The 24,330-nt window shown below is 47.0% G+C and overlaps 2 protein-coding genes across 4 annotated transcripts in view; one reads left to right on the top strand and one right to left on the bottom strand.

Annotated features, from left to right (window-relative positions):
• The window catches only part of VILL (villin like), a 24,824-nt gene extending 15,182 nt beyond the window's left edge, over positions 1-9,642 (top strand). The window contains exons 12-19 of the mRNA XM_082046146.1: positions 3-132; positions 1,271-1,450; positions 2,209-2,354; positions 3,117-3,261; positions 3,919-4,107; positions 6,412-6,480; positions 7,323-7,574; positions 8,415-9,642. Coding sequence (XP_081902272.1) covers positions 3-132; positions 1,271-1,450; positions 2,209-2,354; positions 3,117-3,261; positions 3,919-4,107; positions 6,412-6,480; positions 7,323-7,574; positions 8,415-8,528 — 1,225 coding nt within the window. The 3' untranslated portion in view covers positions 8,529-9,642. The remainder of the gene's footprint in view (positions 1-2; positions 133-1,270; positions 1,451-2,208; positions 2,355-3,116; positions 3,262-3,918; positions 4,108-6,411; positions 6,481-7,322; positions 7,575-8,414) is intronic.
• A 2,771-nt stretch (positions 9,643-12,413) lies between these two features.
• The window catches only part of PLCD1 (phospholipase C delta 1), a 57,663-nt gene continuing 45,746 nt past the window's right edge, over positions 12,414-24,330 (bottom strand). For 2 of the 3 annotated variants that reach the window (XM_082046145.1, XM_082046144.1), the window contains exons 9-15: positions 21,415-21,582; positions 19,651-19,807; positions 19,211-19,327; positions 17,996-18,174; positions 17,337-17,469; positions 13,981-14,130; positions 12,414-13,623 (exon numbers count right to left, since the gene is read on the bottom strand). In XM_082046145.1, the coding sequence (XP_081902271.1) occupies positions 13,532-13,623; positions 13,981-14,130; positions 17,337-17,469; positions 17,996-18,174; positions 19,211-19,327; positions 19,651-19,807; positions 21,415-21,582 (996 nt within the window). In that variant the 3' untranslated portion in view covers positions 12,414-13,531. Of the gene's footprint in view, positions 13,624-13,980; positions 14,131-17,336; positions 17,470-17,995; positions 18,175-19,210; positions 19,328-19,650; positions 19,808-21,414; positions 21,583-24,330 lie in introns of those variants that run through there. The other variant, XR_014183390.1, reaches the window with a different exon arrangement.

The following is a 24,330-nucleotide window of genomic DNA, read 5'->3' as shown; positions in this document are numbered from 1 at the left end:
ACCGCCTGTGCCCTCAATGCCATTGAGCTGGACAAGAAGTATGGGGATGAGGCTGTGCAGGTTCGCGTGACAATGGGCAAGGAGCCCACACACTTCCTGGCCATCTTCAAGGGCAAGCTGGTCATTTACGAGGTAACGCGGCTTTGTGCATGTGGGCAATGGAAGGTGCAAGCACTAGCAGTGGCTTGGCAGTTGCGGTGGAAATACTTCAGAAAAAGGAGTTGATATTCAGGAAATACAGACTGAAGCACAGGAGGTTCCCTCTGAACATGAGGAGAAACTTCTTTCCTTTGAGGTGCCAGAGCCTGGACCAGGCTGCCCAGAGAGGCTGTGGAGTCTCCTTCTCTGGAGACATTCAAACCCACCTGGACACCTTCCTGTGTGATCTGCTCTGGTGAACCTGCTTTGGCAGGTGGGTTGGACTGGATGATCTCCAGAGGTCACTTCCTACCCCAGCCATTCTGTGATTCTGCAATTCTGTGAAAGAAGCCTGACAGGTCTACATGGGTGGGCAGATGGAAGTGGTGGAACATTTCTACTCCTTCCAACATAATCTAAACACCTTATGTGTAAACACAGTCCTGGATTAACCTAGACTCAGCTGTCTAGCTGTGAGTTCCAGCATTAATGTGTGATGCTCTTTCCAACTCTATCCAAAAATATTTTGCAGATTTGCAATAAGACAATCATCCTGTGAGTTACAGATACCATGACCCAGAGAGCATCGTCCAAAATATGCTACAAAGAGTTACATGATTTGTATTGTCCCTGCCTGAATTATAGCACATTAACTACTAACTCACTTCACTTGCTGCTTTGGCTCCTGATATCTATGGTGGAGATATTGCAAATGGTAGGGAAGATGGGGATTGCCCTCAGCTTTCAGTGTTGGTCCCACCATACAGCTGCTATGGCAGATGTTCAGCTAAGCTGAGTGCACCTGGAAATCAGATCCCAGCTGCCTTGCCCAGTCTATGTGGCAAATGCTTTGCAGACACCAAGATCTGCTCACATTGAACTTGAACATCTTGATGGATGCTGGTCAAGACTCAGAGTAATCAGGGAGAAATGTGGAAGTTATGCCATGTGGGTTTTATTCTGACCTGGAAGCAGAAGGTATTTGGATTTCCTCTGTACAGGACCATGGTCTGTCATTGCAGCAGCACGGAAGGTTGTGAGCCCAAAAGTCTTTCTCCTCAAATCAGACACACCCTGGATTTGCATGTCCTCTTCTCCTCCCAGTACCATCCTTCTCTGCGTTTCCTTGCAGGGTGGCACAAGCCGGGGTCAGAAAACCACTCCCGAGCCGGCGATTCGCCTCTTCCAGGTGAGGGGCACAGATGAGATGAATACAAAGGCCACCGAGGTGCCAGCCCGGGCCTCATCGCTCAACTCCAATGACGTCTTCCTGCTGACAACCAGCCAAGTCTGCTACCTGTGGTGTGGGAAGGTGAGACTGCAGGGAGTCCAGGGGAGGCAGCTGAAGGAAGCCAAAATTGCTGGTGTGGGGCTTAAGTCTCCTACCACCACTGAGCTGTGGAGGTGTATCCTTGGGCAGGTAGCCCATTAATTTCAATGGAGAAAGGTGTCACCAGAAAAAGGCTCCATCTGTGGAGGATCCGCAGTAACACAGCCCTCTCTCTACTGAAGTAACTCATCTTGGGGTTCATCTCACCTCATTTTAGGTGTTCCTGCAGCTTTCAGCTGAAAAAAGCACCCCAGGTTCTCCAGCTGTAAGAAATTACTCGGGATTAGAGCATACTCATTTATCCCGGGTTAGTCATGTGTTTCAAGATGAGTTGGTAGATCAGACTGAAACAGAAGGTTTGCCCAGAGAAGTTGCAGATATCCCAACATTTCCAGTGCTTGAGATCGAGTTGGATGGGGCTTTGAGCAAGCTGATCTAGTGAAAGATGCCACTAGTGAGAGAGAGCCCTTCCCATGGCAGGGAGGTTGGACTAGATGATCTTTAATGGTCCCTTCTAACCCAAACCATTCTACGATTATATGAGTTTTGCTCTAGGTGCCATTGACTGCACTGAATGTCCTTTCAAGGAGTATAAATGGATTCTGAGTGACCAGCTCAGATGAGACCCTCAAAATCATTCAAGCATGTCTAAAACTCTCCTGAGGAGGGGAGAACTAAGCCAGCCCCACAAATAAGTTTTTCCAGTCTGTCCCTAACTCCAATCTTTGTCCTGAACACAGGGATGCAGTGGAGATGAGAGGGAGATGGCAAAAATGGTGGCTGACATCGTTTCCAGACGGGACAAGCACACTATTTCAGAAGGACAAGAGCCAGCAGAGTTCTGGGAAGCCTTAGGAGGCAAAGCACCTTATGCCAGTGAAAAGAGGTAACAGTGACCTCCTTGTTCCTCTGGGCTTGGCCAACTGACATTAGTCAAGGGATCAAAACTTTGCAGGAAGGTGGGTAAGCACTTTGATACTGTGTCCTCACTAAAGGGAGCATGAGGTCAGAATATCACCAAAACTTGGTCAGAAACCACACTAAAATGTCTCTTTCCTAGGTTTTGGGTCAGGCCTGCTGTGAAGTAGGAGCTCCATATCCAAACCCTGCAGACAAGATTGTGCTACACTCTCCTTTCCCTACAGTAAATGCATCCCAAATCTTGTCCAACCAAAATGATTAAAAAAATATTATAATAATACTCATCATAATAAGGGTTACATGAACCACATGCTCCATTTCCAGCCATTATTAGCTTTACCGGCAGACGCAGAAGAGTCATGAAACTAAATCTGCTTTTGAACGACCTGGATTTCTCCATCCCTCTGGGCAGGTGATGGGTTCCTTTGCAACCAAGTGATCTGATGTGGGTTTTGCCTGACATCAGGCTCACCTCCACAATGAGAGGAGGGTTCTGCTTTTGCACTCTTTGGGTGGAGAAAAAGTTATCTTTAAAAATTGTTAAAATGGCCTGACAATTAGCCCCGAGGCCTGACATTGCTGACTTTCAGGCCCTCAGATGAGCACTGCCATGTTCCCACCTCTTCCATCGAGGTCATGACAAGCAGCAGCACAGCCCAGCTGGGAACCATGAGGGAAAAGTTTCCATCTCTTCTCTTTTTTTCCTTCCCTGCCACGCATGAGGAAGGTTTCAAGAGCAGGTCGCACACTACCAGCCTCGCCTCTTCGAGTGCTCCAACCAGACGGGTCGATTCATCATGACAGAAGTGGTGGGCTTCTGCCAGGAAGACTTGGATGAAGATGATGTCATGCTGCTAGACACATGGGAAGAGGTCAGCACTGATGCCTCCTCCTCTTCCCCCCAGACATATTTTCAAAGAGGTTATGGCTTAATTTGCTTGAATCTGTCATTCAACTTGAAACCGAGGGCAATACGCCTTCTGTCCCATCTCCAAACCCTTCATGGTGCTTGGTCAGACAAGCAGGTGTATGTCCAGTCCTTCTCACCCAGATACAAAACACGTGAGTGAGGTGGTATTGCGAGAAAAGGGGAGATGGAGACACCTGGTCCATGCCTTGCTCTGAGGCAAGAAGACCTGGACCTGCTCCAGTCTTTGCCAGCTCAGACAAGGGGGTGGCACCCAGAAACACTCCCCCTCATTTCCCAGCACCAGTGGTGACAACTTGCTTTAGGATATTGGAAACTGACTCCGAGGGCTTTACTTTCTGAGGCCATTGGAGTTTTTGGCCATGCAAGGATGGGGTTTAGCTACCTTCAAGCATGTGAGAGCTGTTTTCTGAAATATTTATGCTTTGTCACAGAAGCAAAGTCCTTCTTGGCTGGGAGTAAATCTGGGACCAAATTCCAAGGGGACTATTGGGAAACATTTCCCATTTTATCTCTGCTTCAGTTGGCCTGAGTGAACAAACAGCCATGTCTGCACAGGTCCTAGCTACTCACTGATCTTCAACACCTTCTCTCCTTGCAGATTTTCCTTTGGATTGGCAAAGCCTCCAACACATATGAGAAGAACGAGGCCATTGCCTCAGCTAAGGAGTATCTCAAGACCCATCCAGCAGGGAGAGACTTGGCAACGCCGATAATTCTGGTGAAGCAGGGCTATGAACCCCTCAACTTCACAGGATGGTTCAACGCTTGGGACCCCTACAAATGGAGCGTAAGTTGCTGGAGAAGCCCAGCAGTATGGACACATGCTCAGCAGTGTTTAAAGGGTGTGATTGTCAGTGAACTTATCCCTTATGGTGCATGGAGTAAAACCTTCATAGGACATGTCCTGAGCTTCACGGCTTCCTGGTGGTACCTGAGCAGCTTCTACTCCTTTGCCAACAAAAAGTACCTGTTTGGCAAAACTGAGGCTTTTGCAAATATAAATAGATGCGCTTCAATTCACAATATTGATATTTTTATTATATATATATTAGGTTCCAAATCAGGTTTGTGATTTCAGCCAAAAATATGTTGGGGCTGCTAGTAGTAAAATCAAGTTCAGAGTGAAAACAGAAGCACCCCCCATCATCAAAAAAAAAAGGGATATCAATGCTCGTTTTTCAAAATGCAGTCACAGAGTAAAATTTATGACCCAGCTTAAAGGGTAAACTCTAGTGAAAAGAAAGATGTGAGCATACAGGTCTCGTGTCCATGTTTGCAGACTGCCCATCAGAGCCCAGGAGCTCCCGAGCAAGGTCACCCTTGGTGCCTACATACAAGCCTTCTCAAAACCTGATTTATGAATACCAGCTCTTCACTATATAGAAATGTAAGCTTGCCCCAGGAGAGATGCCTGGGAATGAAAGAAGTCCTTTATCTCCTCTTTCAAATACATGGGATTCAGGTCATTTCAGGAGGAGAATGTAGAGCAGACATATGCTCATGTGGCCATAAGACCTGACTGTGCACAGTCAGGACCACATCTCCAACCCTGGTTGTGCACAGCATGATTGGATGGAGGAAGGAGCGATGCACTCCATGTAGACTATGCAAGCAGCACAGAATATATCGAGAATAAAGGCTGATCCTGGAGAGGTTTTTGTGGTTAATAGAGCCAGCATATCTGTTCGTAACAAACAGCAAGCAATGCTGCCAGGCTGTGCACCTAAATTCCTGCCACCCGATGGCACTGGTGTGTAGGGTTTAGGAACAAAAAAGGCGAAAGATGATGTTGGGAAAATCTCAGCATCCAAGTGATATATTCCCAGAACCCTCCCTAGTTGCTGCCACTAATTGTCCCTTCTGTCTCCTGCTATTTTTTTTCTACGAACATCAGTGTTCAGCCAGTTTACAAGCAATCTCTTCTGCTCGTTGCCCAAAGGGTTGCCAGTGAAGTCCCGTGATTGAGCCTAGAGGTGGGACAGCCAGGTCAATGGTGTGAAGGTCCCCAGGGGACTTCACACTGAAGGAAAACTCACGCAGAGATATTTTATTTCCTGTAGGTGGGTTTGCAGCCTCTTTCTTTGCAACTGGGCTGGTGGTAGAGAGCCTGTGTTGGCAACTGGATTGGATAAATAAGACAGCAATACCCAGACCCTTACAACAATGTTGATGCTTAGAATTAAGGTCAAAACTTGGGGTTTGGGCTTTTTTTTGGCGCTGTGGGGTTATTTTTTTTTGTTTTGGTTTTTTGGGGGTTTTTAGTTTGTTTTGGATGTTTGTTTGTTTGGTTTGGTTTGATTTTTTTGTTTGGTTTTCCTACTGAAAAACAAGGATATAGCTCATAAAGTATGTGCCCCTAAAAATATCCCCTGCAGGCAGCTTCAGCAACTGCAGACAAGCAATCAAAAATGTTGACATCCCAGAAACATCTGGTGTGTGCGTTCATTGCTCAGTTTTGGGTCTAAATCTGATTGCTTTGCAGTCCATGTGTTTACGTTGTTTGCTTTTGTTGGGGAACGTTGTTGGACGATTCTGTTAAGAACTGACATCTCCTGGCTGCTTAGGAAAACACAATCATGAGCTTTGCCAATATATCTTGTATATTCCTTTTTTAGGAAATACAAGGTAGATGGTAATGCATAGCACCAAATTGCAAGAACTCGGGGACTGAGGCTTTGAAAAATCTGTTGCTTTAGCTAAATGAATCAGGGAAGGTAAAAAGAGGGAATGTTATTTTATCCTGAATGCATTACAAGATTCATTGAAAATTTAGAAGATTTAAATCCAGCAGTAAATATGATTTCCCTTCATTTGCCTTCTGCTCTCTGAAGTATTTTAATTTCCTGTTTTCACCTGTTATTGTACAACTGCAAAGGCTAAAGTACATTTGTTTCTCTGTTTTCAAGTGAAAGCTCATATTCTGGCACAGTGTCCTCATTCCAGGAGCTGGGGATGGAAGGAGGCACCAGCCGCCACCTCAGTGGGCATCACTGGGTTTTAAAATTCATATGATCTCCTGACCCCCTTAGAGAAGAGGACCATGTGCCAATTAAAGGTGGCCTGTGCTTCTTACAACTCTCTTTACCTTTAGGATGGCAAGTCCTACGAAGAGATGAAGAACAGCTTAGGAGACGTGTCGGCTATATCTGAGATCAAAGTGGTGAGTGACTTCTCCACCATATGGGTGTGAAGCACCTGGGTTTAAACATCATTGTGTCCCCCAGCCTGTTGGCACGAAGGAGAGGACACAAGGATCAGAGCAGGCACGGGGACCTTAGGATCAGAGCTGTGTTCCTCTGTGGAAAGCAGAGGGAGAAGTGATTAATAACCCATAAATACACGCAAAACTCCTGGGACTTTTCCAGTCCTGTGCAGAGAGCTGTGAGCAGGAGTCTGGTCACCTGCTTTCTAAACTACACGTGCAAATAAAAGTGTGTGTAGCTACAAGATTGTGCAATGAAGCGTTGTGTGAGTAGTTTGCAGTGGTGGGGCCCCTGGTCAAGAAGGGCATAGGAGATCTTAAAAAACACAGAGAAAACAAGGTCCCAACAATCCCAAATGTGATTGTCACACAGGATCTGTCCTGCCCTGGACAGGAAGGAAGGACAGGGGATTTGCACAAGGAGAGATGGTGTATCAGGGAGGGATATGCAGGCAATTTAGAAATTTTAGACATGGTAGATATCTAATCATACCTTCTGTCCTCCCACATGTACCTTTCCCTGCTGTTATCTTGAGAAGAATGAGGCTGCTGTAAGTATCTTCAGTTATTTCATCAGTGCTGTGCTTTTAGTAATCCTAACATCAAGATGCAACATTGGTGGAGGTGCTACACTAATGTTTTAGTTCAGACTTTCTCCTTGCCACTCTGAAGCAAAAGACCAACAGATAACCAGTGCCAGAAAGAGTCACCCCAACCCCAACAGAGAGAAAGATCCTAGCTAGGATAACCCCCAACTTGCTTTGCCAGAGCTTCTTGATGTGTTTTCATCCCTTTGGCAGGACCTTAACAACATCAGCCTGAACAAGAGAACCCTCAGCATGACCAGCTTGTCTGGTCCAAGTATGACAAGTGCTTCCCCTGAGTATAAATCACACATCAACCACAATGTCAGCAACAGCTACAGCAATGGCAGCAAAACCAGCAACAGCCCTTCCTTGGTGCCCAATGGTGAAGGAATTTACTCCCGAGAGGTGCTGATGAACAAGACGGTGGATGAACTTCCAGAAGGCGTGGATCCCACCAAAAAAGAGGTGACAGCATTTCTGTTTTGATGCCTTTGTAGTTTAACCTGCAGCTTGCTCTTTGGTTAAGTGCACTAGTACGTTTGACTGTTAAGTCCTGCTTCAGGCTCAAGGAGATACTAGCTGGACACATAGATCTCATAAAAAACCAGGAGCTTCATGTGAGAGGAAAGTGTGGACACAGGGGGCTGATTCCCTCTACTCTATACAACACAAGTTTGACCAATGTCTTGCCCTAGCAGATCTCCTGGCAAAGGCCAACACCCAGAGCTGCAGAGTGGATCCACAGCTGGGCCCCACAGCAATGCCCATGGTTGTGTTTCAGCTGGGCTGTACATGACTGTTTTATTCTACCCAAAATGCTGAGGAAACCTAAACCTCTACAAGGTCCTTCTCAGTATCACCACTGAGCCCACTATCTACAAAAATTTCTGCCCTTCCAGCAATGGGAGTGAAGATTTCCAGTGGAATATTTTGGGGGGAGATGCTTTCACTGTGAATCACTATCTAAGAAACCACCCAAAACTTTGGCCAGCAGAACTTTTCCAACACAGTATTGATTGTTCTGGCCTCAGTCTGATTAGCAGGGACCAAATTCCAGCCAGAGCGTGACAACCCCTCAAAACCAGGGAATCTCTTAGGGATGGTGGGCTTTTATGCCCCTGGTGCTTTGGGAAGGGGGATGAGGAGCAGTTGTTGGGATGTTCCACTTCCCACCATGCAGACAGGTAGCAGGACAGGAACTATTGGAGTCAGTGGCACTGTGAGGAAGGGACACAGCCAACGGAGATGTCCCAGCCTCTGCAAAAGCCAAAGCTGACCTTTTCTTGCTCTCTCCTCCCACTGCAGTGCTATCTCTCTGATGCCGATTTCCACGATATCTTTGGGAAGTCCAAGGAAGAGTTCTACCAGATGCCCAAATGGAAGCAGCAGAATGAGAAGAAGCAATGTGGACTCTTCTGAGACTGCAGGGGCCATCTGCCATCTGGTGACTCTGGGACCAACCCTCACTCTCTTAGGAGCTGCAGGAAAGAACCGCAGAACAGCTCAATGAACCCAACCCAACATCTCAATCAGGCCAAGCTCCAATGCAGTTACTCCAGCAGCCACTGTTCATGGGACGGCTCCTTTCTCCCTGAAAACCCTGAACATAACAAGGCACGAAAATCCCTTCTGCAGGAATGACTTTGCAGGGTTTTTTGCCTCTTTGACACTTTATAGCCATGAAGACAAGTGTGTGTGTCACACAACTGTATTGTAGCCTCTCCTTCCTCTGCCTTTTGCAAATTTCCATGTGCACAAGGTCATGATCCTCCTTTATTTGTAGAAGTTTAAAATTATGCAAGACAAAGGCCACTTGCAGCTGCTGTGTAAATTCTGGTTGGGGAGAGGAGGTGGAAGCCCTAGGAGGACAGAGGGGGAGCCCTGAGGTCAGGAAAAAAGGTGACAGGGCAGCCCATGGAGTGACACCAGCCAATTCTGCCCCTTCTCACCTTGCAGAAAAACTACTCGTCAAAGAACAGCAAGAATCAGTTGCAGACTGACATGCACACCCCAGTACAGGTAAAACAAATGGAAAACAATTAGAAAAAAATATATGTATTTAGAGTATATTTATCAGATGATCTATTTCAAGAGGATGATGAGATTTAGGGCTAGACACAGCTGTTGATTTTGACTGCCAGACAAGACTCTGGCTATTTCTGTCTTGTTCAGACAGCATTGCCAATCTCACCCGGCCTCCACGTGCACAACTGGGTGCAGGTGATAGTAAGAGTCCACCTGCCTGCAGACCAGGAGGGCTTTGGGTATGACCTGAAGCAGAGTGTGTCCCACTGAAGGTTTTTGTCAGGGCTCCATCCCTGTGATGTCCATAGGGCTGACAGTGCCTGTTCCACACCACAAGCTCAGTCTGACTGGGGAGGGCAGGGGGAAATGTGAGTTATCAGAGATTAAGGGATACAGCTGTAAACAAAAGGAGAAACACATATGTTTAAAAACTCAGAAGATGTGGTTTTGCAGCTTTACTCCGTTTCCAGCCCTATCAGTGATTCCAAATAAACAGCCAGCAGCAGCACCGTAAGTGTCCTTGATCAGTGTGTGGGGTAGGGTGGGAGAAGAGGAAAGTCTGCAGGGTCACAGATCCTTCAAACACTTGGTCTTTCATGGGATTCGGGATTTTTTTGAAAAGAATAAACAGATAATCATAGAATCATAGAATCACAGAATCATAGAATAGTTTGGGTTGGAAGGGACCCTTCAAAGCTCATCCAGTGCCACCCCTGCCATGAGCAGGGACATAACCAGATCAGGTTGCTCAGAGCCCCGTCCAGCATGGCCTGAGATGTCTCCAGGGATGCTTCATCCACCACCTCTCTGGCCAACCTGGGACAGGGTTTCACCACCTTCAGTGTAAAAAATTTCTTCCTCATGTCTGGCTTGAATCTCCCTCCTTTAGTTTAAAACCATCACCCCTTGTCCTATCACAACAGGCCCTGCTCAAAAGTCTGTCCCCCTCTTTCTTACAGGCCCATTTTAAGTACAGAAAGGCTGCATTAAGGTTTGTTCCCAAACACCGCATAGCCAGGACCATTTGTCTCCCTATTCCCACATACCCTGCTCCTGAAGCCCCCCGATTGCCCATGGTGGGTACTTGGCCATTCAGCAGGTGGTCTGACTGCCCACCCCTGCTGCAGGGATGTGGGGATGGAGCTGAGGAGCTGCAGGCAGCTGATGGTTGGGGAGTGAAAAGCCCTCACACAACACCAAGGATCACGCAGTAGTGGTGAAGTGGCACCATCTGGCTGGGCTGGAGGCAGGGACCTCCAGGCAATGGGGTCTTCTGAACAGATCTTTGTGTTTAAGAGTTGGTAATTACTTCAAGTAAGCCCCAACCCCATCATTGCCTCCATGCTCCTGACATTACTTCATCCCACTTCTGCTTGAGGGTCCAGCCCAGAACCCACTGACACCCTTCTCATGCAGAATAAGGTAAGAGTCCAGCAGAGACACAAATCAACCTGATTACCTGCATGATTGCTCCTGTTGTGTTCGCGCTGGATACAATCAGTGCACATTATCCCTGTTTCAGCCTCTATTACCACTGCTGGAAGCAATAATATTTGGATCGCCCCGCTGCGGCATGCTCCTGCCAGCTCTCAAATTAACGAATTGCACGTGCTGTTCAATAAAACACAGTGATTCCACTTATCAGCCATGACTGCGGGTCTAACGAGCATCGTGCAATCAAATGGAGAGGGGTAGAAATACAGTCCGATTAGGGAGACAAGGATGGTTCCCTACAAGTTGCTTATCGGCGATGCTTATCGGATCATGTGAATGGAGTGCTCCTGCCAGGACACGGAAACCAGCATGGGGTTGTGCAGATAACAAATCCTTCTGATATTTGTGCCTGTTGGAAACTGCTCCTGCTCTTCTCATGGGGAGAGTTGGTTTGACTCGTTGCCTGTGATTTCTAAAGGAAAGCTTCTCACCCACATCCCACCTTTCATGCCGCTTGCTGCTTTTGTTGCAGCGTCTGGTGGGCCATGTCCTCCTTCTGCTGCTCTTTTCACAAGAGGTCTTCCCTGGATTGGGGCTCCAGCACTTCCTAATCTGCTCAGAGATGGGTTCCATTGGTAATGGCATGGATCATGTCCCTTCCTTTGGGGAGAGAGGAGACTTTGCAGCATTGTCAATCGTGCTCTGGTCCGTGCCATCTCCATCTCAGCTTCTTTCCCACCTGGCTCCAGTAGTTTTCACCCAACTGTACCTACCTGATGAGGGATGTTGTCTCTTCCCATGGATCTTGCCTGCCTTTATTTCAGTGCACAACAGGCAGAGGAAACCCTGGCTCCTCTTGCAGTCCATCTAAGCCCACCCTGACCCTGGAGAGTGTGGTCCTGCTCCCTGTCAATGAGTTCTCTAGTGTTGACCACAGCATGTAGGTGAGGGCTGTTTTAGATCAATAATCCAACTGAAATCTAATCCTGCAACACCAAAGCCACAAATAATTTGTTCTCAGCCAACTCAGTGGGCTGATCCAACTCACCCCAAAAGAATCACAGGCTGGTTGGAGTGGAAGGGACCTCTAGAGATCATCTAGTCCAATCCACCTGCTAAGGTAGGTTCACCAAGAGCTGGTGCCACCACGGAAGAGGGGGCAGGGACAGCTCTGGTCATGTCTGTGCTCAGGCTACGTGGTACAAGTGCCATGTGTGGTACAAGGCAGCCCTGAGTATCCTTCATTCAAGGTTTTTTTCTCCTGTGGCTCCTTTTTTTATCCTGAGCTCAGGCTGTCCCTGAGCTGCAGTCAAGGATGCTCCAGCCTTGGCCTCCAAATGTGTCTCCTGATACAACATGCCCCATCCCAGAGGTGAGAGCCCATATCACTGCCGGACACCCCGTTCTGCCTCAGTGGCCTCTGCCACTATTGTACTCTTGCAACCATTCGTTATTAATCTGATATGAGCCTTTGAGTTGTGGATGTAATTCACATTTAATCTGGTGGTAGTTTACAACATCACAGTATTGTAGTGAAGAGGAAAAATCAGTGATGTGTCCAGCAATGATTACTGCAGCAAAACAAACTGCAGGTAGGGCTAAATAACACCCAGTTTTGCCATGGCCCAAGGATCACTAAATCCAGGCAATTTTGGACTCAAAAACAAGTGAGGGAGTGAGTGGAATAGAATTTGTTTAAAAGGACATTAACCTCTTCAGTAGCAGCCCATTGTCTCCACTGCCAGGCACAAAAAACCCCAGAAAGAATGTTATCTATAAGAAATTAAGCAGGTTTATCTCCAACTTCATGTGTGTCTCATTCAAGTAAGACAAAGAGGCAAATAGTGACAAGTAACTGGACTTCTCCAATTTTTTTTTACTTTTAACAGTCTAACATGGTAACATAGTTGTCACTTCAAAATATATATTATTTTATTTCAACAATATTCCCTTAACTCTGTAGTTGTACTTGAAGAAAAACCACCTTTTGCCATAAATACTGTGTTGCTGTCCAAACCACTCTGTACTGGGTTTTACCTTTACAGTGCAACTGGGACCAGGCTTAACATTTACAATGGTTTCTACTGCCATTTCCTCTGTGTTAAAAAATTACAGGTGGTTGTTTTTTTTTTAATAAAAACACAAATAAAGAAAGTTTTACCGCGTTAAAAAAAAAAAAGCCCTACTGTCAGTTGAGTGTATTTCCACCGTCATTGGCAAAAGACGTTCTCTGAGGCTCCTTTGAGTGGGTCTCACTTTGGGTTAGAGGGAAATCTGCCGTTCGGCAGCTTTTTTCTCTTTCACAGGACGAGAGAGCCAGGCTTTGAATGCAAAGCGACCTGGCGGAGAGCCAGGCACACAGGCAGAGTAGTGTTCTTGTATTTCTTATTATAATACAAAAGGAAAGACGAGTTATATAACATGGGCCTTTGTAGTGCAGCTTTCTCTTTTAATCTGTAACAGATAAGAGGACAATTGTGTCCCCATTTAAGATTTCATATGGTGAAAGATGTTTGACATCTGAAGTTGCAAGAAGTCACCTGGCACCTGGCCACTGATTTCAGTGGGGGGGTGGATTTTCTTCTTGTGCAGATGTTGGGTTTTCTGTCCAGATGTCTGACCCAACCCAACTCAAGAGCTGTACTTTGCTAAAAATGAGTCCCTATCCTCTTGCCAAAAGCAGAATTAAAAAAAATCACACTAAGTGAAGTGAACTAAAAACACAGCTGGATTGGTCAAAAGGGTACAAAAGGATTAATCTCAACAGCAGCATTAGGATGTTTCCAGCATGCAGAAGGGAGAAGGCTGATGGCTATTTCACATCAGGGGTCCCATGGGGCACCGTGTGCTGCTCCAGAGAAGGCACTGGGGATTTGACGGGACCCTGATGTTGGCAGACTTCGCACGCTGAATTCCTTCAAGGTCTGTAATGAGCTTCACTGTGCTCTGAAAGAGCTGAGCTGCTAATCACAGTCCTGGATATTGATGTACACAAAGAGGGTGGAGGAGGAGTAAGGGTCTCCATTCTTGGTCAGAAGATGGATGTGGCGGTAACCTGGAAGCAGAGACACAGATGGAAAGCGGCCTTTAGTCCGGGTGGAAAAATATTTGCTAACGTTTGCCAAGACCCTGCAAAAACATTTCCTTGTCTCCGAGCGTTTTCCTCCTAGTACCCCACAGAACAGGTAGGTCTGAGAGGATGGCTTTGAGCACTGGTAATGCATTGTGCCCAAGGCCACTGGTGACATGGGCATCCCTTCCCATTGTTAGCAGCTGGCAATAAACCATTTATCACCTTGCCCATCTTGGACCTATTCTGACCTCAAGCGTGATGGGTCTGGACCTCTCATCTAGGACACTGGAGCTTCCCAGAGGGCGCAGCAGTTGTGAGGAACAAGTCACAGGGCCTTACCTTGCTTCAGACTAGTGAAGGGAAGGGTGTACTGCCCAATGAAGTCGTTCTTGGTAGACATGTCAAAGTCTTCCACCACAAACCGGACCAGGGCAAGTGCAGGGATCTCTATGTCAAATGTAAACTCTTCATCCCATTTCGGGTTAAAGCCTGGGCAACACAGACAAGGATGGAGATCAGAGCTGCTCACCAACAAGGAAGGGAGAGATGCTCACAAGCAAGGATGGAGGTCAGAAATGCTGGCAGGTAGGATAGAGGTCCGAGATGTTTGCAAATGGATGGAGGCTTTGACTGACTGACAACCTAATCTAACCCAGACCCAAGGCCTCAGGAGGTGCCAAAACCATTGTTTCCAGCTCTGACAGTGATTTGCTACCTGGTATTAATAAGCTCTTCAGCTTAGGCTGCTCACTTCAGACCTCAGCACCACACTCCCAGAAGACAACAAGGAGAAAGAAGGAGGTCAACTGTTCTTCTCCACAGGCTCTTTGGTTGCCATTGGACCTGCTGCAAATTTTTACAGCCCTAAATCAAGGGGGAGCAGAGAGAAGAGCTGTGTCTTTGTGTTATGACAGCCTTCTGGGGCCTTCAGCCCCACTGAGTGCTCGAGGCACACCCATCTGTCACTACTCTGTGCCTCAGTTTCCCTGCCTGCAAGAAAGGTTAATGAGAAGTGTCTGTTTACAAAAAACATCACCAAGTCTATGGAAAACATGTTTTATGTCTGCCTGGGCATTGTCTGAGAAAGCCAGACTAACCCCACTTCTATTAAGGATAAGGATCTTGTGATCCGGACTTACAAAGCAAACAAAACTGTGACTGTCACATCAGATGAGAGATGCAAAGCAAGCTCAGTGCTCTCTCTGCAGGTCATGGCAGGTGCCCTCTGGAGTTTCAATAAACCACTCCCCAGAAACAAACAGGAGAAAAGAACATCCTGTTTGAAACCTGCTGCCATCAGCTCAGCCTTTGCCCAAGGGCAGAAGAAGTTCAGCTTAAGCCTTCTGGTCATGGAGGGTTTGTGGATGATTCGGCAGGAGGCAGAGATCTCTCAGATGGCCCTGAAGGTGCTGAGATAGGCCTGTGGATAATGCCATCATGAAATATCTGTGTTGGGTTGGTGCACTTTATTTTGATTTTCATAGGCTTAAATCAACTGAACTGTTCAGGTAACACACATCTGCTCCTGACGCCCTTCACCCTTGCATAAAAAAGACCAAACAAAACAGTGATGCTCATCCCATGGGAGAAGAATTCATGAAATCTGAGGGAAACCCAACAGCCCTAGGACAGCAGGTTTCACTGTAGTGGTATCTGAGGAGGGATTTTCAACCCATCCTAGAGCCATAGTAAGATGCTCAGAGCTGATGAAGCCAGCAGGTTCCCACAGCCTCTCGAGCTGCACAGCTGCACCCCTGGGACCCAATCTGTGCCCACAGCTCCTGTTTCAGTCCCACCACCATCAAACCAGATGAGCTGCTGAAGCGTGGCCACGTATCTGAAACCTCAGCCCACAAAATGTAAACCCCTGCCTGCAGCTGCCCCTTTCTAGCACCAATGTTTTCATGCTTTGATTCACTTTCTATTGAGAAACACTCCCTCCAGCATCCCTCCAGTGTCCCTCCATCCAGTCAAGGTCTGGGTGTGCTGAGCAGCCCTGAGGAACAGGCTTGGCAGGTCTGAAACCTACACAGCTTTCACTCCAGGCATTATAAAAATCATTCTACGTGAAAGAAAGGGCTGTGAGCTTTAGGAGCCAGGCCAGATTTACTCAAACAGGAAAGAGGAAAAAGGAAACATTAGCAGCAAGGAAAAAATGCACCAGCTTTCTAGTACTTGGCTCTTACTCCACACAGGAAAAAACAGAGAGTGTGTGTGTGTGTGTGTATGTGTACACACCTATTACACATGTGAGTTTGTCAGTAGGAGGATGACAGTTGATTTTTCAGACTTCTACTGCCTCATTACAGCCACAGGAGAGAGGGCTGAACTTGCCCTCTATACCTCTGAAGGCCACAGTATTCAGGCCTTCACTGTATGGCAGAAAGTCACAGTCATGTTTCATGAGAAATGGTGCACAGGGAGGTGAAATGTCTGTGAGATCTCTGAGGTCAGTGCTGGGTGAGGCTTGAGCCCACCTCTTTGGAGATGGAGGCTACGGCTTTCACCCCTCACCTGTCACATTGTGTGCTAATTTAGCACCCATGCCACTTTGGCCAAGAGGACAAGCAGATCATAGAATCATAAAATCATTTTGGTTGGGAAAGACCCTCAAGGTCATTAAGTCCAACCATTAACCCAACACTGGAGCTAAGCCATGTCCCTAAGAACCTCATCTGTGTCTTTTAAACCCCTCCAGGGATGGTGACTCCACAACTGCCCTGGGCAGCCTGTTCCAAAGCCTGACAACCCTTTCTATGAAGAAATTTTTACTAATATCCAATTTGAACCTTCCCTGGTGCAACTTGAGGCCATTTCCTCTCATCCCATCATGAGGAGGTTCTGAGCTACAGGAGATTTTTGCACAGACTACGTTACACATGAGAAGAGGCTGAGAGGTGAAGTTATTCAACCTGGAGAAGGCTAAAGGCCACTATTGCCATCCTCCACTACCTCCTTACAGAGAAAATACAGCCAGGTTCTTACAGGTGCACTACAAAACCATGATGTATAATGGGCACAACCTGCAACAGGGGGATTTCTGGTTAAGAATAGTGATATCATCAGGTCAGCCAAAGACTGGATCACTTGAAAGAGCCCAGATAGTCTGGGGAATTGAGATATTTATTTTATCTGGGTAATACCCTGAGCAACTTGAGTTAACTTGGCGGTTGGTCCTGCTTTGGGCACGGGCTGGAACAGACACCTCCAAAGTCTCTTGCAACCTCAATCTTCTGTGAGTTTGTGACACTTTTGAGATAAAATCAGCCCCACAAGAAGCCTTCTCTTGGAAGAACTTGGTGGGGTCTCTGGTCAAGTCCAACTGTATGGAGGTAAAGAGCACCTCCAAAGCTCTAGCTCTGAAGAGTTGGCAGCCAGCCTCAAAGAAACTCTTATGGCTGATGATGTTTTGCAGGGAATTTCTTTCTCCAAGAAGACACAAAAGAACCCCTGAAAGTAACTGTCCATTGGGACATCTATCTGTGGGGCTAGTTCATGCCACCAGCAGTCTATAAACAGAGCCCCTGCACTGAAGTAGGCCAAGAACATCTCATGTATCTGCGTAGTGTGTGCAGGCTTGAGGGCACCTGGGCACATCTGGTTGAAGGGCAGCAGTCTGGGCAAGGAAAACTCTGCTATGTGAAGCCACAGGGTTACTGTCCCAGGGGAGCAAAGCATGGAAGAAATCCCCTTACCATTGTTTTCAATGACTTTGGTCTGCTTCTTGTTGTTATCCTGTTGGACACCGTGGATCTCTATCGTTACCTTAGGATCAACGATGGAGTTTTTGCTTTTGTTCACCTTGGGCAGCTGCTGACCAGAGATGATCTGTGGAGGAAACAGAGGAAGAGGTCATAACGTCATGATGAGGTGGGGGAGGCTACCTGGTAAACATCCTTCTCCATCTCCAGGAGCGTAAAACCTGCTGTGACAAGCTGGTGCTGGTCCTTCAGAACCAGTGTTGTGACATCCTTCAGAGGAAGCAGTCATGAGCCAAAGCACCTAATGAACATTGCTCAAGCCCAGCCAGCTGGCAGGGGGCAGGAAACTTTTCTAACTGTCCCCACAATGATTTGATGATACTTGGAAACAAGAGTGGTGACTGTTGACTGCATGTCTACCTCTGTGTTTCTCTAATGACGGTGAATATTGCCATCAACCTCTCCTATGGCCAAACGTTAAACATGTAAGTCTCTGAAGGAGGAGAGCTCACACAGGACTGAAGCAAAGACCCCGCTGGTGGGAAATAAGTTAGGACGACATTACCCAGGTGGGACCAGGAGAAGGTACAACCTACATGCCTCCCCCCTGAAGGTGGATGCTACTGAGACATTTTTCCGACGTCTATTCTTACTTTAAGTAGAAGCTTCTTCTTTGTCCCCCATGTTCCTTCTGTGATGGATTTTGGATTGAATTTGGTTTGCTCATCCCGGAGGAATTCCGGCTTTAAGACATACCCAGAAAACCCATTGTCCTGGAACCGACCCTGGTAGACATCCATTTCTGTGCCTGCTGTCTGGAAATTTAGGGCAACTGCAACATAAATAAATAAATTCAGTCACTTTCAGATACATCAATGGGAGTCTTTTTATACTAACTATGTTCACATGAAATTGCATTTATTGGACATAAACACTGATGCTTCGAAGAACAGTAATAAACTGTGACCCTCACATCTGCTGCCACTGAGGATTTCTTGCATTTGGAGGTGTTGGGGACAGGAGGAGCCACTACAGCCCTCTCAGTTGTCCTCCTGCCTGCCATAGGGTCAAAAAGTGCCCTGCATTGAATTTCTGTCACCTGACTGGGCAATGGTGTCTTTTAGATAAACCTATTCGTTTCTATGCTGAAGGAGTTATCTCCTGTATGGAAGCCAGCAAATCCTTCTCAGATTGTTTCTCAGCTATACAGCCTCATTGCAAAACCTCCTTTCAACAACTGAGACATCTCCAACATCCAGCATCATCAAGAGAGCCAAGATGCCATCAGCAGCTTGCCCACTTATCACTGCACCAAGTTTCCTTAATGAGAGCTACAACATAATTCAATTAACAGGCTCTGGGACACTTGTTTCCATTAAATCTCTGGCTATCAATATACCATCAGGGTCTCAACACCCTGGAAGCAGGTATGATGTGGTGCTTTGACTACAGGGAACAGCTCAGGTCATGGCTTGGCTGTTGTGGTCATGGCCTTACTCTAGGGCTCCAGAGGTCTGAGTTTGATTTCCATCTCCGCCAGAGATGTCAGCACGCTTTTCAGTAAGTGGCTGTAACTCCTGGCTCTCTCCTCCTCTGTTAAATGGCGATAACTCTGCTCCCAGTGAAACTGCAGAGATGTGCAGAGATGCCAGGAAAGGCTCTTCTAATGGTTTTGAGGAGGGCCAGAAAATAGTCTATGAAAAGTCATTGTGCATAGCCTGAAGAGCTGATCTCTCTCGCCAACCAGTGAGCCTCTTTGCCTGTAAATGTCTTGAGATCACACATCTACCCCAACTGAAGCCCCATCACAGCCAAGTCATGGGTGACACAGCCAGGCTGACCCTCTCCAACCTCCCAGTTGCACCCACCGATCTGGCAGCCGACGTTCCACAGGTCGATGGGGTTGTAGTTGGAAGAATCTGTCCTCCAGCCTGCAGGGTAGATCCGGCTCAGGTGCCTGATGTTGTGATGAATAAAACTGGTTCCTACAGAACAAAAAAATAAAAAAGAAGAAGAAAATTACTCTTTCAGTGATGGGGGCTGATCTACCTGTTCTTGATGCTGCTGTATACACTGTTCCTCTGTCTAGCAAGTCTGGCTGAATGTGAACTACCCATATAAAATGCCCTTCCTGGTACCAGCCTCTATGATATTGTTATTCCCATTGTTTCTCAGTGACATGCATGGCCAAAGAATCAAAACCGATGTCTTTCAGGATGCCTTTTCCTCATGCTCAGCCCTCACTAGCTGTCCCTTTATGGGGGACTGGGACAGAGCGTGGCCTTTTGCCAGGGCACAATATACATACCAGCCTCCTGGGCCAGTTTCAGAGCTTTGCTCTCTGTGAACGATGACATCTCGTAGAAAGGCCGAGGATGGCTGGAGTCCTCAAAGCCATTGAAATGGACGCTCTTGCAGTAGACAACTGTGTCTGACAGCTCCTTGGCCAGCTTCAAGGTGTCACTCTAAAAGCAAGAGAGGAAGAGGTTTGTGGGGAGTTGCTGCAGTCATACTCAAAAGTAATAATCATGTTTTGTCTAGGACCCCTGAGGCTTCTATTCTCCACCATCTTCAGATGAAAATAAATGCAAACTATCAACACTCACTGGCACCTCTGTGCAGAGAGAAGGTGGGAAAAGGACAGGCTGCCCTTGCCATGTCCCTTGCCCTGCATGCAGAGTGCTAATCCCTCCTCTCAGAGCATCACTGCCCTCTCAGGCCCATCCAACCATATAATAGAATCATAGAATTATAGAACAGTTTGGGTTGGAAGGGACCTTCAAAGTTCATCTAGCCCAACTCCCCTGCAATGAGCAGGGTCATCTTCAACTAGATCAGGTTGCTCAGAGTCCTGACCTCCCAAGTGCTACTACCAAGAATATTTCATTTCATCTTCCCCATCTCTCCATCTGCATTTATTTGCATGTTATTACGTGAATGAGTATTTCAGCTCCACTATCGCAGCTCATAAGTGACTATGGCTACAAACACAGGAACAACCCAAACCGCCTGTGTTGGTGAGCTAAGAGAGGATTTCACACAATATCTTTGGTGTCCCAGCATCCTTGTGGCATGATGTTCTCCAGATGGATTCTCTTTGCTGGTGGGATACCCTTTCTGCTGCCTTCTGCATGATCACTTGTATTTCAACATCAGTGGCTTCCTCTAGTTGCTAAACTTTACAATTGAGTCTTAGCAATGAGTTTTCCACACTGTTCTGGTGCCAAGCATGCAAACTGGAAAATAAGGGGAAGGGAATGATCCTTTGGCCTCCACAGACCTTGAGCTTTTTTCTCTTGAGCTGGGAAGTTCTCATAATATAGGTGCCTCCTACGCCACAGCCACGTTCATTAGTGTGAGTGTGAAGTGAAAGCCACCAGCTCCCATCAGAGGCAAGGAAAGAAAATGACAGACTTCAAGATTATACATATTATTGACTACACCTCAGAGAAACAAACAGGACCCTCAAAGAGTGAGCAAATCAGCAAATCCTTCCCTGCCTCCTCTGGGTGAAAAAACATGACCAGTGAGACTGCAGGTGTGTCCCAAAACATGACCAGAAAAGCATCAGCCTCTGATAAGAAACAAATTAATGATGCTCCCATGACAAACAGATGTCTGGAAATCAGACAGAGATAGATTGAGCATGTGTCCTTCCACTGCTTCCACAAATGCCACATGGCCTGTCCCAGTTGCAAGGATCCTCCAGCCTTGCTTTAAGGAAAGACGACAACCTTCATACTTGGCTCTGCAAGATCTCTGTGACCAGGATCCTTAGCTCCAGTGATTTCAACAATTCACCCTTCCCTATCCCCAGCTGAGAACACACTGGAAACTGTCTTAGCTGGGAACATACTGAAAGAATATTTCAATTGCTTTTGGGTTTTTTTGGCATGGTACAAAGCCCACCTAGAAAGTGGTTTGCCAGCATGAGTCATGGGATAGGGTAACAAGACAGGATTTCCCAGCGCAGAACTTTGAAGCCTTCTGAAATAGGCAAAGATCTAGTTTATAGTTTTTCTGCTTCTCCAGGACTGCCCCTTTTCCGGACTCAGTTGCTTCTTTTACTTACCTTCCCCTTCTGTTGTATCTCAGTCTTTACAGATTCATCTTCGATTTCAGCAGCTTCATCTTCATCAGAGACATCCTCAGCCTCCAGGTTGTTGTTCCCATTTGTTCCGGTGGGGTCCTCCTGCCTGCTCAGCTTCTTGCCTTTCACAAGGATCTTCCCTTTCAGTTGCTGCACAAGCAAAAGTGAACAAAATAGATGGTGTTTAGAAAATATTCTGGCCTGCCCTGAAGGAGCAAGGATATAACCGTTCTCCAGCTGCAACCAGGGCCAGGGCCTGTTGGAGTTGCATCAATTGTTATCCATAGATACAGGCAAAACTAAATCTGTTTTTCCACTGAGGCCTTGATCTGCCTCTGAGGCTACAAGCCATGAGTTTGAAAACCCCAGATAGCCCATGGCTTTTCCTCTGATACAGAGCTGTCCATCCTCTCAACTAGACAATTTAAACTGTTGTGCTGCTAGAGGCAACACAAATATACTATTTTTTTTCAAAACCGAATGTGGTTCAGCAACCAAGGCCAAGCCTGGGGGTCATGGCTCATGGGAGCTATCCACAGCACTGTTTCTGCCCTTCTGTGTGGGCCTTTAATTTAATCTACCCCATTCTCTGCAATTTATGGTTATAAACACACACACACAGCTTGGGAAATGGTATGAGATCCATGGAGGGACTGAGGCAGTGCGGTCATTTTCTCCACTGGACATTTTAATGGGGAGAGAGAGGTCCATTAATTTCTGGACAGGTGCCTCATGTATAGCAGATGTAAGATTTAAATATGAGGGAGTCTTGAAGGTGAAACTGTAAGGTGCTGACAGCATAAGGAAGAGTTCTCAGATTCTTCCCAAGGACATCTCCTCTTCTGAAAAGAGCTCCTGCCATGGCTGCTATCATGGTACCATACTAATAACCAGCTGCATAGAATCATTTTGTTTGGAAGAGATCCTTAAGATCATCAAGTCCAACCGTTAACCCAACACTGGCACTAAACCATGTCCCTAAGAACCTCAGCTACACATCTTTTAAACGCTTCCAGGGATGGTGACTTCACCACTGCCCTGGGCAGCCTGTTCCAATGCCTGACAACCCTTTCTGGGAAGAAATGTCTCCTAATACCCAATCTGAATCTTCCCTGGTACAACTTCAGGTCATTTCTGCTTGTCCTGTCACTTGTTCCTCAGGAAAAGAGACCAACCCCCTCCATGCTCCAAGCTCCTTTCAGGCAGTTCAGAGATCAGAAGGTCTCCCCTCAGCTCCTGTTCTCCAGCTGAACCCCCCAGGTCTCTCAGCCGCTCCCATCACACTTGTGCTCCAGACCCTTCCCCAGCTCCGTTCCCTTCTCTCAACTCGCTCCAGCACCTCAAGGGCTTTCTTGGCGTGAGGGGCCCAAAACTGATCCCAGGATTCGAGGTGCAGCCTCAGTAGTGACCAGTACAGGAGACAGTCACTGCTCTGGTACTGCTGGCCACATTATTTCTGATACAACCCAGGACATGCCAATGTTAACACAGTTGACTGCAGAGCTAATCCAAGGAGATATTTCATATGCCAAATAAACCTCCAGCTTCTTTCGAAGTCCACATAAAACCTTCAGGTGAAGGAACACACCAACAGCACGTGGTTGCTCGCAGACCACCATAATACTGATGTATCTCTAGTTCAAGATCTGACTGTGGGAGGAAGGCTGGAGCCTGGAGAGGGCTGACTCTGGACCCAAACCAGACAGCAGTGATATTGGCAGCAAGGAGCAGTTCTGAGAAGCGTGAATGCCTGGGTGCAACCTCCAGGTGAGCAGGTTATGCCTCAGAATCAGTTAATTCAGCCCAGGAGCACCCCTAAATCCTGCAGCTTCCAGTGAAGTCAGTGGGAAATTTGCTGCCACGTGGGTGCATTTGGTACTCCTGACTTTAGAGAGCACTAATTATTACAGAAAAATGCGATCTCAGAGTTATCCAGTACAACCCCTCAGCCTGCATAGCATGTCCCCCCTCTTTCTCAGTGACACCCTGTATTTGTCCTTTCCACAACAGCAAAAGCAACATTCTCAAATTACAGGACTGTGGAAAATCAAGGATATGATATAAATCAATACCCTTTGTGGGCACTAGCAAATTGCATCATGACTTTACAGAGCCCAACCCAGCTCCTCACAACCCAGCTAAGTTGTGGATGAAGCTTGTTTTGAGCTGAAATCAGACACTGGCACTCGAGGCAGCAGCCAAGAGCATATTTCTTCAGCTACCACAAATCATCTGTTTACACTGGGGCACTTTCCCTGTCACTCAAAAGCTGCACAAAGGCTGCTGGGAGGAATGCACCAGTGACTGGGAATAAAAGACTCAAAGGAGCAGTTGGAGTGTCATAGTGTCTCCCTCCCCTTGCCCAGACCATCCTCATCCTCCCAGCCCCTCAGTTCTCTTCCAGGCAGAGCTGTGACCTGCTTCTTCACATCCATGGTTGGGGGACGCGTCAGCTCATCTTCAGAGCCCCACTTCAGTCTGCTACTCGCACGTCTCTAACCACCCTCCATCCATATCCAGCTCTTCCCTGTCCTTCCACAACACTCACTGGTAAAAGGTGAAATCCAGCTCTGTCAACACTTTGACTGGATGAGCCTGGAGGGATTGCACTGAGGACACAGGGAGGGGAGCAGACAACTCTCTCTTGTCCTTCACAGGCTGCAAAGAGCATCCTGCTATATATTATTTTCCACCTCTGCTTTCTAATGTCCCAGAAGAAACCTTACCACCTCAGCTCACAGCTCAACAGTAGAGAAACAGGGATAAGGTATTTGGGGCAGGTTGCTTAATTCTTAATTACCAGTAGGGCTACTAGCCCTTTTTAAGCTTGCCCAGTTCAGGACAGCTTGTCCAGCAAGTGGGAGGTATAATTTCTGGCACAGCCCCATCCTAGATGGC

This window comes from Streptopelia decaocto (assembly GCF_964273445.1).
Source record: "Streptopelia decaocto genome assembly, chromosome: 2".
Classification (NCBI taxonomy): Eukaryota; Metazoa; Chordata; class Aves; order Columbiformes; family Columbidae; genus Streptopelia; species Streptopelia decaocto.
The sequence above is the reverse complement of the archived record's forward strand: the minus strand, read 5'-3'. Positions and strand labels throughout refer to the sequence as shown.